The sequence below is a fragment of the Ahaetulla prasina genome, chromosome 2 (assembly GCF_028640845.1).
Source record: "Ahaetulla prasina isolate Xishuangbanna chromosome 2, ASM2864084v1, whole genome shotgun sequence".
Classification (NCBI taxonomy): domain Eukaryota; kingdom Metazoa; phylum Chordata; class Lepidosauria; order Squamata; family Colubridae; genus Ahaetulla; species Ahaetulla prasina.
In genome coordinates, this window is record NC_080540.1 from 116,793,185 (window position 1) to 116,806,734 (window position 13,550).

The 13,550-nt window shown below is 38.9% G+C and overlaps 1 protein-coding gene across 4 annotated transcripts in view; it reads left to right on the plus strand.

Annotated features, from left to right (window-relative positions):
* The window catches only part of TRMT1 (tRNA methyltransferase 1), a 23,011-nt gene continuing 9,461 nt past the window's right edge, over window positions 1-13,550 (plus strand). For 3 of the 4 annotated variants that reach the window (XM_058166969.1, XM_058166966.1, XM_058166968.1), the window contains exons 1-13: window positions 1-356; window positions 1,289-1,626; window positions 3,185-3,240; window positions 4,258-4,400; window positions 6,446-6,633; window positions 8,736-8,851; window positions 9,813-9,925; window positions 10,209-10,357; window positions 10,582-10,665; window positions 11,342-11,411; window positions 11,646-11,780; window positions 12,192-12,277; window positions 13,197-13,305. In XM_058166969.1, the coding sequence (XP_058022952.1) occupies window positions 1,319-1,626; window positions 3,185-3,240; window positions 4,258-4,400; window positions 6,446-6,633; window positions 8,736-8,851; window positions 9,813-9,925; window positions 10,209-10,357; window positions 10,582-10,665; window positions 11,342-11,411; window positions 11,646-11,780; window positions 12,192-12,277; window positions 13,197-13,305 (1,557 nt within the window). In that variant the 5' untranslated portion in view covers window positions 1-356; window positions 1,289-1,318. The remainder of the gene's footprint in view (window positions 357-1,288; window positions 1,627-3,184; window positions 3,241-4,257; window positions 4,401-6,445; window positions 6,634-8,735; window positions 8,852-9,812; window positions 9,926-10,208; window positions 10,358-10,581; window positions 10,666-11,341; window positions 11,412-11,645; window positions 11,781-12,191; window positions 12,278-13,196; window positions 13,306-13,550) is intronic. The other variant, XM_058166967.1, reaches the window with a different exon arrangement.

Below are 13,550 nucleotides of genomic sequence, written 5' to 3' on the forward strand. Positions count from 1 at the left end.
GATCTTTTCCCAGTCACTTTCAACATGGCGCCTGAGGTATAAGCTGGAACGTGGACATTAGTTCTGGTTGTTTGTGCTATACATAGGGGATTATATATCGGGGGCCTTTCTTTAATTCCACCCCCGATTCCTTGGGTGATATTTTATAGTTCAACTCCGATTCCTTTGCTGACGCTTGGCCTGATCCAGATAATAGCAAAGACAGAAACGTTCGAGGTCGGTGTCACCTCCCTCCGAGAACCCCGGTTTCAGCCCTCCAGCTGCCTCACTCTACGTATTTGCAGTTTCATGCGAAGACTTGTGGAGGAATATAATGTTAGTCTACAGTTTCTTGAAAATTATAGATTGGCTGTAAAGTAAGTGTAAAATTAATGGAGTTAAAAGTATTTCAATTCTCTTATTTGTATGCTGTTCCAGTTCAATTAAGAAGATTATTGATGTCAAGTTAACTGTTTCTCAAAAGGTAGCAGTTAAATGCCAAGGCCACATCTCTGAGGTGGGTGGTGTGGTTATGTGCCTCTAATAATTTTTGCTGCTTCAAGTATCGATAGTATTTATCTAAATTGTAATTTGAGAAATAATATTGCAAAAATAAGTTTAAGATCATTTATCTGCAAAAGAAGAGGTACAAACAAAACATGCTCTTATTTTGTATGAAAATCATAAAGTTCAATGAGAAAGTTTGCCACTGTACACTCACTTTCTCACCCCTTGCCCCACCCCTCCAATCTGTATATCAAGGGTTTGTTTAGGTCATAGAATCAATTAGTTTTTAACATAATCTGGAACTCTTGTTCAAGAGGCAAATTAATAACTTGTTATTAACACAAAATCCCTTAGAAATGGGCTTCTAGATAAGATAAGCCCCATTTATTTTGTACCTTATAAAACTTGCTGTGTATGCTCCTGGTAACTGATTTTTATTTTTATTTTTTGCTTTTAAGCTCTTAACCCAAGAGTTGCAAGGAACAGTTTGAAAAACCTTGTTCTACCTCATATGACTGTGAAAGGCTATATGTACACGATACATAAATCCATGGATTATCCATTTTAACCTATGTGTTGCAGAGGTCTAGATTAAAATTATGTTTGGTATGTCATGCAAACCTAGAAAATTGGTTTGATTAAACTATTAAATCACAGTTCACTGGAATAAGTGTTACAGTAGGTGAATATAATGAGATTATATTCCTTGGGAGCTGTGTCTAATTCAGAGCAGGAGTGCTGAATTATAAATGTTTGGAAATGCAGAGTATTTGCAGTAAAATCATATTTCTTTTCTTTTCAGAGATAGTTCAAAGAAACTGATGACAAATAAATGTGTCTGAGGATTTGGTTGAGACTTGCCTTGGCTTCATATAGGAATGAAGCAACTCTAACTGCAATTTCAGTCAGAAATCAATCTTTTAACAAAAGCATGGAGGGTAATCAGAATCAAGACATGAAAACAGATAGCTGTAATCTGGAGCAAAATATGGCTCAGTCACCTACAGTGAGTACAAGTGGTGGCAGCGAGTCAACAGAAAATGGTGAGAAAATAATCACAGAAGGAAAAGCAAAAGTGATTTTCCCAAATGCCAATGAAGTGTTCTACAACCCTGTCCAAGAGTTCAACAGAGACCTTACGTAAGTAGAGAATAGGGTGAGTTCACAAACTGTCGGATGAATGAATGAAGTTGGAGTGAAGTAATGATGGAAGGGTATCCCTTTGTTTTTTTGGGGAGGGAAGAGGATATAGTTGGAGTAGCAAGTTGGAATTAATTTGGAGTTAGATTTATACAGAAAATATTATCTGTACCTGAGAAAAAAAGGAATATTCTCCTGTGACTAGCTTCAGAAGGTATATTTCTTTGAGTTCTATCTTCCTTGTCTTAAGATCATTTTCATTAGCAAAGGGGTTCTGTCTGTACCTTTCACTTTCTAAAAATTTTTGGGAGGAACTGCTACTTATTGCCACAGGAATCCTCAAAGGGACTGGCTATGTGTTTGAGCATATCTACTTTTCCTTAATTAAAGTTCTGTTTTGTAAAAATGATTTTAGTTTCCCATTTCATGGACTGATCGGACTGTAGGAGTCCTTAATGTTCACTTTTCTTTTTCTTTGTATTCTTTTTTTGAAAGGAGGGCTCCAATTGCTATCAAATATATCAATGTGTTTGCTTAGATATTGTCATAATGCATAGGTTTAGCAAGTTCCAAATATGATTTTTTTTAGTTTTCAATGTAATTTTTATTAATATGACAGTCTGTAATCGTAATGTAAAAAGAACAATATGGGAAAATGTTCGTTTAGTATGTGTATTTTCAAATGTATAATTTACTACATATGTGGAACTTTGAGCAATGCAATGAGATTCAAAGTAAGTTCTTGTAGATAAATACTAAGAGTTCTGAACTGATGTGCTGAGCAAATGATTCCAACATAACATTATTAGTACAACATTGCAATCTATATGGAGTTTGTTTTTAGTGCAGAAAAATGTACATATAAAATTGGAAAGTGACCCAATCATTTTTTAATTTCCTGCATAGCTTGTGGGATATTTTATTCATTGAAATAGTTTCATAAGTATGTAATGCTATATATCAGGCAAATTGATGTTTCATGCTGCATAAAATAAAGTTAGTTTGCGGTTATATTAATAGAGGTAAGTAAACAATAGATCAGAAATCAATTTCTGATAGACTACGTATCACTTCATGCTTATGTGCATTTTATAAAAATTCCTGGAATTTGGTATAATTTAGCAGTAATGATGCAAATTACATATTTTGAGTTAATACAGAGTAAATAAATACTGGTATTTAGCTATAAAAACATCTGCCTCTCTGTGCTCAAGCTTTTAAAAGCTATTGATGTAGCACAGATATAATAATAATTTATTAAAGTTCTGTGCCATCCAATTCCCAGCAATATGAAAACAGTGGTAGGAAAGAAGAAATATATACAGTTAAAGACAACTTACTTGTCTTCTTACTTCTTAGACCTAAGAAGTGATGTTGATTTGTCATTTTACTTGAAAGAATGAAATGATTGATAGTTTAGGATGCTGAATTATGTAATGATCTTTTGTAAAAGTCATGCTTTCTTGAAAGGACTGTATGCATGTACAATAGATAGGTAATCTTTTGTATATTCTGGCACATTAAACTTTGTAATATGTGCTGGTTTTTTCACTTTTAGGTGTGCAGTTATTACTGAATTTGCTCGTTTGCAGCTCTCATCCAAAGGAATTAGGAGTGAGTGGCAATGCTTTCATCACTATTCCATCTAAGGTCCATCAGGTGAAAACAGAGATATATAAGAAGCAAAATATAGATATCCACTTTTATTGTTTCATAGTAATTTAGGTGGTGGGATTTATTTTCCTGCCTGCAAAGAAAGAATGTGTACACATTTTTAATAAAAAAAGTAATTAGGACTTAACAAGGCAGTATTTTGATTTCCTTTCTCAGGTTATTAGAAAAGGGGTTTTTTAGTGGTTGTGAAGTGAAATAAGCAGACTCACTTAATTTTCAGGAGCTGTCCCTAGAATAACAATATAGAATGTTTTAATCCTGTAATTTGTTCTTGTTGCTTTTTAGCTGTTTTATAGTTTCAAAAAGAACAACTGCAGTTTACTTACATAATTGAAATTATGAGTAGATTTTTGACAGTGTAGTTCTCCATACACCTGTAAGCATGTTCAGATTTTCAGTAGTGGCAAAATTAAACAGAAGAGGGAGCCTGGCAGTTATATTTATAGTAGCAGTGGTGGGATTCAACCAGTTCACACCTATTCGGGAGAACCGGTTGTTAATTTTCTAAGCAGTTCAAGAACTGGTTGTTGGAAAAAATCTTATTTTGTTTTTTTCCATTTTATAGGGCTAATCCTGTAAGGAAGGCAGGAAGGAAACATTCTGGTATTGTTTCTAGCCTAATCTTTATTGCCCTGCTTACAGAAACTGCCTCTCCAATTAATCCTATTATATTGTAACAACTAAGGCAAAGCGGCCATCATCGTGAGTGATGTTGAGTTGGCCATGCCCACACGGTCACATGACCACCGAGCCACACCTATCCAGCTGGTCATTAGGGCAGAGAACTGGTTGTTAAATTATTTGAATCCCGCCACTGTATAGTAGGTTACTGATCAGGAGAAAACACCATTTAAAGGAGCTGAATATTTGATAATTATATAAAAAGATTTAAGGACTGAGCATTTGTTCAGACAAGATACCAAGAGTGTATTCATCTGCTCCATCTTTTTTCTCCAGTTGCAGTCCCTGGGGAAGAAAATACCTCTAAAGTGATTGTTGATCTCTCTGAAACGGGAAAAGATAACCTGGAACAACTGAATTATAGAGATACTACAGATGAGGAGACTACTACAATTGCACAAGTAGATGAAGTATGCCAGGTATTGTATCTATGTTTCCACATTGGGGTTTTGAGGGCAGATTGGATGAACCACTCCATTGGCCATTACCAGCCTGTTGTTGTCCAGATAGAATAGAATAGAATAGAATAGAATAGAACAGAACAGAACAGAACAGAACAGAACAGAACAGAACAGAACAGAACAGAACAGAATAGAATTTTTTATTGGCCAAGTGTGATTGGACACACAAGGAATTTGTCTTGGTGCATATGCAAGGATTATTGCAATGCTCTCTACATGGGGCTGTCCTTGAGGTGCACCCGGAGGCTGCAGTTAGTCCAGAATGTGGCTGCGCGAGTAGTAACGGGAGCCACTCGTGGCTCCCACATAACATCACTGCTGCGCAGTCTGCACTGGTTTCCTGTGGTCTTTCGGGTGCGCTTCAAGATTCTGGTTACCACCTTTAAAGCGCTCCATGGCTTAGGACCCGGGTACTTATGAGACCGCCTGCTGTTACCTTATGCCTCTCACCGACCCGTACGCTCCCACAGAGAGGGTCTTCTCAGGGTGCCGTCCGCCAAACAGTGTCGGCTGGCGGCCCTCAGGAGCAGGGCCTTCTCTGTTGGAGCTTCGACGCTCTGGAACGAACTTCCCCCTGGCTTACGCCAAGTGCCTGATCTTCGGACCTTTCGCCGTGAACTAAAAACATATTTATTTATTCAAGCGGGACTGGCATTTTAGTTTTACTATTTTAAATTGGGTTTTTATGGTTTTAGGGTTTTTAAATTTTTAAATATTAATGTCGGCCTTTGTTTGTAATTTGCTTTGTTTTAAATTCTGGTTTTAATTGTATATATATTGAGTTTTATTCTTGGCTGTACACCGCCCTGAGTCCTTCGGGAGAAGGGCGGTATAAAAATCTAATAAATAAATAAATAATAAATAAATAAATAAATGCTCTCAGTGTATATAAAAGAAAAGATCATCAAGAATTCTAAGGTACAACACTTAATGATAGTCATAGGGTACAAAAAAGCAATCAGGAACCAATCAATATCAATATAAATCATAAGGATACCAGCAACAAAGTTACAGTCATACAGTCATAAGTGGGAAGAGATGGGTGATGGGAACGATGAGAAGATTAATAGTAGTGCAGATTTAGTAATAGTTTGACAGTGTTGAGGGAAATTATTTGTTTAGCAGAGTGATGGCGTTCAGGAAGAAACTGTTCTTGTGTCTAGTTGTTCTGGTGTGCAGTGCTCTGTAGTGTCATTTTGAGGGTAGGAGTTGAAACAGTTTATGTCCAGGATGTTAGGGGTCTGTAAATATTTTCACAGCCCTTTTTTTGACTCATGCAGTATACAGGTCCTCAATGGAAGGCAGGTTGGTAGCAATTGTTTTTTCTGCAGTTCTAATTATCCTCTGAAGTCCATGTCTGTCTTGTTGGGTTGCAGAACCAAACCAGACAGTTATAGAGGTGCAGATGACAGACTCAATAATTCCTGTGTAGAACTGTATCAGCAGCTGCTTGGGCAGTTTGAGCTTTCTGAGTTGGCGCAGAAAGAACATTCTTTGTTCAGATATATTTGACCTAAAGTTTCTATCATTGGCACAGTAGTTAGAATGCAGTATTGCAGGAAAACTATGCCACTGTCAGGAGGAGTTGGATCCTGACCAGCTCATGATCGACTCAGCCATCCATCCTTTCGAAGTTGGTGAAATGAGGACCCAGATTGTGGGAGGCAATATGCTGACATTGTAAACTGCTCAAAGAGTGCTGTAAAGGACTGTGGGAATAGTTGCTCATTTCAGCATAGGTTGAAGCATTCAGAGGGTCCACTTTAAGATATAACGCAAGCTTCTGTATTTTTTTGAGCATGGTAAGTGATCGAACATCACAAAACACTTAGGAAAGACACATTCTGAACACGTCTACTTGATATTCTTGAAACTGCCAGGGCCACTTTGGAAGTTGAAGCAGGGGTGATCCACATAATTTCAAGTCAAATATTGAGCTTTTTAAAGTTAGTTCCAACATTTATTTCAGTTTTTCTTTTAACTTTTTCTCCTGCCTTTTACAGGAGGGACTCCAAGTGCTGGAAGCTCTGGCGGCTTCTGGATTGCGTTCCATCCGGTTTGCAAAGGAAGTGCCTGGCATTCACAGTGTGGTAGCTAATGATAATTCCTCTAAGGCTGTTGAGTTCATCACCCAAAATATTAAGCTCAATGGCGTGGAACACCTGGTGACTCCAAGCTTGTCAGATGCTCGGTTAGTAAACTTCTATACAAGAGAGGGATTTCTTTTTATTTCCTTGACCATTTAACATTCTGATTCATAGCTGATAAACTCTTGCATTGCAAAAGAAATAGAATTTTTGTTTTTAATAATAGCAATGGGAATTAAAGGACAAGCAAATTAGATTTCAGTTAGCCACTTTGTAATACTTGACTGATTTATGTTCTTTAATATGGAATAGTATGCAAACTTATTCAGTGAGTCTTGGGGAGTGATAATAATACAGGGCGGATAAAAATCGATGATTTTTTTTAAAAAGGATTTAAAATTTAAATTGGAGGTTTTTTTATTTAAATCGGAGTTTTTATTTTTATCACTTTTATTTTAATAAAATGCTTTTGGAGTAAAAATTTATCTAAATATAGTTTTCTATTTAAGATACATCAATAATTTAGTTTATTCAGCATGAAATGGATCTTAGTTATGTAGCATGAAGCTGTATATTCTGCAATATTAGGACTGTCGGTGAGTCAACAGTCGGTCAGAGGAGGAGCCGGGGAGCGGGACAGAGATGACGATTGCTCTTTAATAATTATGATTTAAATTGAATTGATTTAAATCAAGTCTTTTTATTAGTGATTTCAATCATGATTTCAATCGTGATTTAAATCAACTTGATTTAAATCAAATCCACCCTGTAATAATATTTTTATTTTATGTTTTGAGCTAATTCTAACTATGAGAAAAGCCATTTCCAAAAACCTATTGCTGTGTTTAGAATAATTTGTACAGTCCTTTTGTTTTGACATGATCAGGTAACTATTTTTTTTTACAAAATGAAGTGGGGAGAATTTATAAAGTTTGAATACTATTTAACCTTGAGGTTTTCTGCACTGCCATAGTTGATTATGTGTTGTTTTCTGACAGCTAACAAAGATGATAACAAATCTCATGATAATAAATGAGAAAGCCAATATTTATCTGCACTCTCTGAGGTGTATGCTAAGAGGTGCGGTGAATTCAGTGGCTTAATGATGCTGGAGATAATTTCGGCTCCCGTGGTTTGAGCCCTAACTCTGCATGGTGGGGTGAGCTCCTGTCAGTCACCTCGGCTTTGTCCCCTCTAACAGTTTCAAAGCATGTTCTATGCAAGTAGATAGATAGGTACCATTTTCATGGGGAGAGGAGCTGGTGCTCTTTGCAGGCCATCAGATTCCTGATGGCTGTGAACTTTCTCAGCTGCAGTGCCCATTTGTGATGCAGTTCCAGGAAGGGAGGGAGCCTTGGGTGACATTACAAGCAGAACTGCTCATCTTTCTCTCTGGTGTGAAGCCAGCTTGCCCTCCTGTGGCGCACTTTGGGAAGCGCGCAAGCATCTCCTATAACAGAGCTGGTACCTTGGCAAGCCTATTATTCTATATACTATTCTATTGCAATAGGATTGTGGTCTCCTGGCTACTGTAACAACATGATATGCAAATAATAATAGGTATATGCTACTCTTAAAATCAGGAAGATTATATGACTTGATGCAGAATTGCCTCTTTTGTAGGTCTGAAAGTACAGCTGAATCACTAGTGAACAGAGATGATATATGGGTTCTGTACTTCAACTACATTTCTAATTATCCCAATCTTTAATTCTGCCATCAGGGCACAATGTCTGTGTACTGCTTAAAAAATAAGACTACACAAAGAAATTAATTTTCCAGAATTTCCATCTCTTTCTGTTCTTGTACCAGTGCTCTACAGCTGAAAACAGCCTTCCTTTATTGAGCAAATTATGCATCTATTTTCCTCTTCTGTGGAATTAAACTGGATAAACATCTCTGACTTGCATTAGATATATATTCGTTGACCTAATCGTTTGCTGATGTGGAATCATATTATGGGCATGCCTCATATTGAAAACAATCTCTATATGAGCAGCCAGCCTGCTAGGGAAAATAGCTTATTCTCCATTTTAGGTACAGTTTTCTGTGTATGCCAAATGCTTTAGCATAGAGAAGGATTAACTGAGCTTCCTTTTCAATGGAAGCCTACATCTACTGCTTCTTAGAATCCTCCTTTCTAGCAATGGGAAGTACCACACCTAATCACTGTCTGTCACTGTGTCTCTCTCTCTATTTTGGGCAGAATGCTGCTATATCGCAAAAAGGCAGCTAAAGAATTCTTTGATGTTATTGACCTGGACCCGTATGGCAGCCCTTCTGGTTTCTTGGATGCTGTGGTGCAGTGCGTGAGGAATGGAGGTGGGTTGGTAGCTTCTTTCATTTCTAGGCATTGTTATTAATAGTGAAGAAGGGGCTGCTCAGGGTTTTTTTATCAAGAGAATTTTCTTGATAGACATTTCCATGTTTTTTAATGGCAAATTGAAATAACAACATGGATTTCATATTGTAACATTTGCTTTCTAAAATGGGGTATTTCTTTAGCCATATCTTGACTCCTGATCAATTGGAAATAGTGATGTTCCAAAGGTTAAAAACTGTTCAAGAATGATTGAGACGTATATTTATTTATTTTTTAACCCACCTTTATTACTTTATAAGTAACTCAAGGCAACAATACGCCTTCTTCCTCCTGTTTTCCACACAACAACAATAATCATATAAGGGGGGTTGGGCTGAGAGTCACTAGCCTACAGTCCCCAAGATAGCTTTCATGCCCAAGGCAGGACTAGAACTCAGTCTCCTGGTTCTAGCCTAGGCTTACCTACTAGGCCAAACAAGCTGTCAGAGTGAACATTACATAGTGAAAAGAGAAAAACCGGGGCTCTAGAGTCTGGAATTAGGCTCTAGGCCAGGGGTGTCCAAACTTGGTCCCTTTAAGACTTTTGGACTTCAACTCCCAGAGTCCCTCAGCCAGCAAAGCTGGCTGAGGAACTCTGGGAGTTGAAGTCCAAAAGTCTTAAAGGGACCAAGTTTGGACACCCCTGCTCTAGGCTTTTCATACTGGCAAATAATATTGCTGTCAGATATGTCCCTATAAGAGACTGTAAGGTAAATTGGCTAATTCTATTTGTGTTCCCTTTTTATGCCTGATACTGTAGGGGAGAAGGAAGTAGAATTGCACTGGCTCAGCCATGGGCAGGTCTAGAGTGAAGCCTTTGGCACGCGCTCATTGACTCTTCTTATCTGTTCCTCCTTAGTGCCTTAGGTATATTTGGGAGAAGTGTTGGTTTGCATTTTTCCTACAATTTGCCTCCGACAGGTCTGCTGTGTGTTACATGCACTGACATGGCTGTATTGGCTGGGAAATTGGGCGAAACATGTTACAGCAAATATGGAGGCGTGTCGATCGGCACCACCTGCTGTCATGAGATGGTGAGTAGGAGGGAGTGCCAGGCAGTAAGGGCTTACATTCTATTGCCGTGTTTTTTTTCCTTGTTATTTTGCTCAAAAGGAAATTAATATTTCCCAAATTAGCAAGGACAGCTAGTAAGGTCTTAAAAGTACCGCAGAACTGGGGCTGATAAAGAGTGGAATGGGAACAACACATGCTGTGAAGGATATACAAAAGTCTTATGTATCCTCTGTAAAATTAGCCATATTGTGCCAGCAACCAAAGGCAAAAGGAACCCCTGCTGCACTGTCCTTTTTCTTTCAGGCCCTACGAATTATCCTGCACAGCCTGGATCTTCGTGCCAACTGCTACCAGCGCTATATTGTTCCATTGTTGTCTGTCAGTGTGGACTTTTACATCCGTGTGTTTGTTCGAGTCTTCAGTGGACCCTCCAAGGTCAAAGCTTCTGCTAGGTGAGCACCTGCTCAAGATGATGTTTCGCTTTTTCTGCTGTGCTTCCCCTGCGGAGGAAAAAATTCAGATCTCCTGCTTGCTTTCCAACAGTTCCCAATTCGTTGCATTCAGAAGGAGGATGTCCAATATAGCCGGCATGACTCAAGGCTGATACCTGGACATTTCCTTCTTTGCCCTTCCTCTAGTTTCTCTAGCAACTCTTCTTTTGTCTTTCTCTTGGCAGCAAACAGGCCTTGGTTTATAACTGTGTGGGCTGTGGATCTTTTCATATCCAGAGACTTGGCAAGATGGTCAGCGATGGAAAAAAGTAAGAGTTCTTTTTTCTGCTAGACATTTTCTCCTGTACTGATCATAACGGAAAACTAATTTCCCATTTTAATAAGTATTGCTTTTTCAGTTGGAACTGCTAGTTGCTCCCCACGTTTCTTTTCCCTTTGAATTTTAAAATTTTTTAAAAAATATTTATCTGCACACATCTATCAGAAGCTCATGAGCTGGGAAATTAAAAATACAAACACGTACACAGAAGGAGGTCTCTGTTTATTGGAAGCCCAAAAACTATTAAGTACTTTATTTATTTATTTGTCCAAGAGGAAGATGATCTCATATTTAAGATAATCCTACAAAAAAAAAAGGGGGGGAGAGAGAGACAGAAAATTACATAAATAAAAATTCTCACTGGAAAATATGGCATCTCATTTACTGCCTCTCCGCATTAGAAATTGCCTACTCTTTCCCCCCGTAGAAACATTGCTGCTGAGGACTCAGAGGTTTAACTCTGAACAGATTCTGTACGTCTGTCTCTGATGCTTGATCCATATTGTGCTAGAGAAGAGAGACCTGTGGGGCCATTGGCCATGGATGGTTAAACAACCTGTGCTTGTAACATAAAGGAACCATTTGATAAACAGGGAGGAAGCAAACCCATCTGTTATTTTGATCTGGCTTCATGGCATCTGCTTCTCTTCTGTTTAACCCCACAGCTTCAACTATAAGGCTGCTTGTGGCCCCCCTGTAGGCCCATCCTGTGAACATTGCCATCAGCACCACCAGGTGAGCTGGGACAATATGTAGCCTCATGGCTTGCAGGGGTGTCCAACTCGCGGCCCACAGTCCGGATGCATCACACACTGGCCATGCCCACCCCCGGTTTAGCAAAGGGGGAAAAAGTCATAATATATTACGTGACGACAACATGACAATGCGAGTTTGATACCCCTGCCTTACATGTTCTTGGAGAAGTGATTTTTCCCAAGCTGATATTTCCTCCTCCTCCTCCTCCTGCAGCTGGCTGGCCCCATGTGGGCAGCACCGCTTCACGATTTGGATTTTGTCCAGCGAGTCTTGTCAGCAGTTGAGAGTAACCCAGGTCGCTTTCAGACAAATCAACGGATACAGGGCATCCTGAGCATGGTGATGGAGGTAAGTATGATGGCTTATGGCAGAGTGAATAGGGCGGTTCTCTTTTCCCCAGAAGGTGTCCACAAGTAGTAAAGTAGTGGAGAGCTAGCCAGCAGATCACCAGGTTTTGCAGGCAGCATTGCTCCGTTCAGCCTTAAGACAGCCTTCCCCATTGCAAGGCACCAATGTTCAAGCCATGGTCTGGGTCCTTGCAAAGCTATTGACATCTTTTTTATGAGACAATTGTATTAGCGAATAAGCTTACCTGAAAGGGAACCTCTTCTAGTAGGCTTAAAAAATGCCTTATGAATGGATCATTTGTTGAAAGCAGAATGTGACCAAAACATGGTTGCAGTAGTAGATATGCCTCTTCTGTAACTTCACTAGAACATCTTCCCTGTATAATTAGAACCCGCTTTCCTCTGCATGTAGGAACTACCTGATGTCCCTCTCTATTATACCCTTGATAAACTCAGTAAAACCATCCATTCGAACAGCCCTTCTCTGCTACAGTTCAGGTAAGATGAACTTGCTAATTTGCACCAAGATCTTGTATTTCAATTTAAAAAGGATGTGGTGATAGACAGGATTTCCTTGCAATTGCTGGTAAAGCCAAAGTTTGAATGCCATTGTGATATTGAGGAGATAATGTGTTTTTTTCTGGTAGTCCTACCAATAGTGATGCATTAATCCGGAGCTTGCTAAGAGACTCGCTGGGTTTTTTTAGCAAGTTATCTGGTCCTGTGAATCTCTGAATCTTTTCAAACATAAGCAGAATAATAATCACATGCAGATGGCTCAGGCCCCATTGCCTGACAAACATGCTGTTTAAAAGATTCCTTCCCCAAGACTGTGGTTGACTCAAGGATAAATTTTGATTTGGGTGATTTGAATTATGAGCCCTGGTGATGCAGTGGTTAGAATGCAGTATTGCAGGCTACTTTTGTTGACTGCCAATTGCCAGCAGTTCAGCAGTTCGATCCTGACCGGCTCAAGGTTGACTCAGCCTTCCATCCTTCCGAGGTTGGTAAAATGAGGACCCAGATTGTTGGGGGCAATATGCTGACTCTGTAAACTGTTTAGAGAGGGCTGGAAAGAACTGTGAAGCGGCATATAAATGTGCTATTGCTATTGAAAACACAGCTGCTCAGGGTCTCTAGCATGATATGCCATGTGATTTTAAGGATATAGAAAGAGCACATTTCATAGGAAAGTAGAGAAGATGTAAAAGTTACAGCTTCAGCATTTAAATATACAGCATAGAAAAAATATATTTGACCAAATTGAAGTCTCATGTTTAGATGATAGTACCAATTTTCCTACTGACTCAAACAGAACGTTGACCTCTCCGAATTGATGTTGGGGGATCTGCTAATCTTTTTCCTTAGGGATGTTAGGGCATGTTTTAATATAAGCCTTCTCTGGATTCTTTTTCAGATCAGCCCTTCTTCATGCTGGCTACCAAGTGTCGCTTTCTCATGCCTGTAAGAATGCTATCAAAACAGATGCACCTTCATCTGTGCTTTGGGACATTATGCGCTGCTGGGTAAGCAACGGTCTTAACTTTTATTATAAGGGAGCTTTCTTTTCTTTTGACACTATATAGTAACTATGGAGGCCTCTTTAAGGCTATTCCAGGCATCAAGATTCTCACAGAGGTAATTTCTGGTTTCTCCTCTTCTCTAGTTTTTAGGCAAAGCCAATCGGCTTAAACTAATTTCTTTCTGCAAACTTTCATAAAGTTCAGTGTGAGGTAGCCCTAAAAGATTTGGGGGGGAAAAACCCACTAAC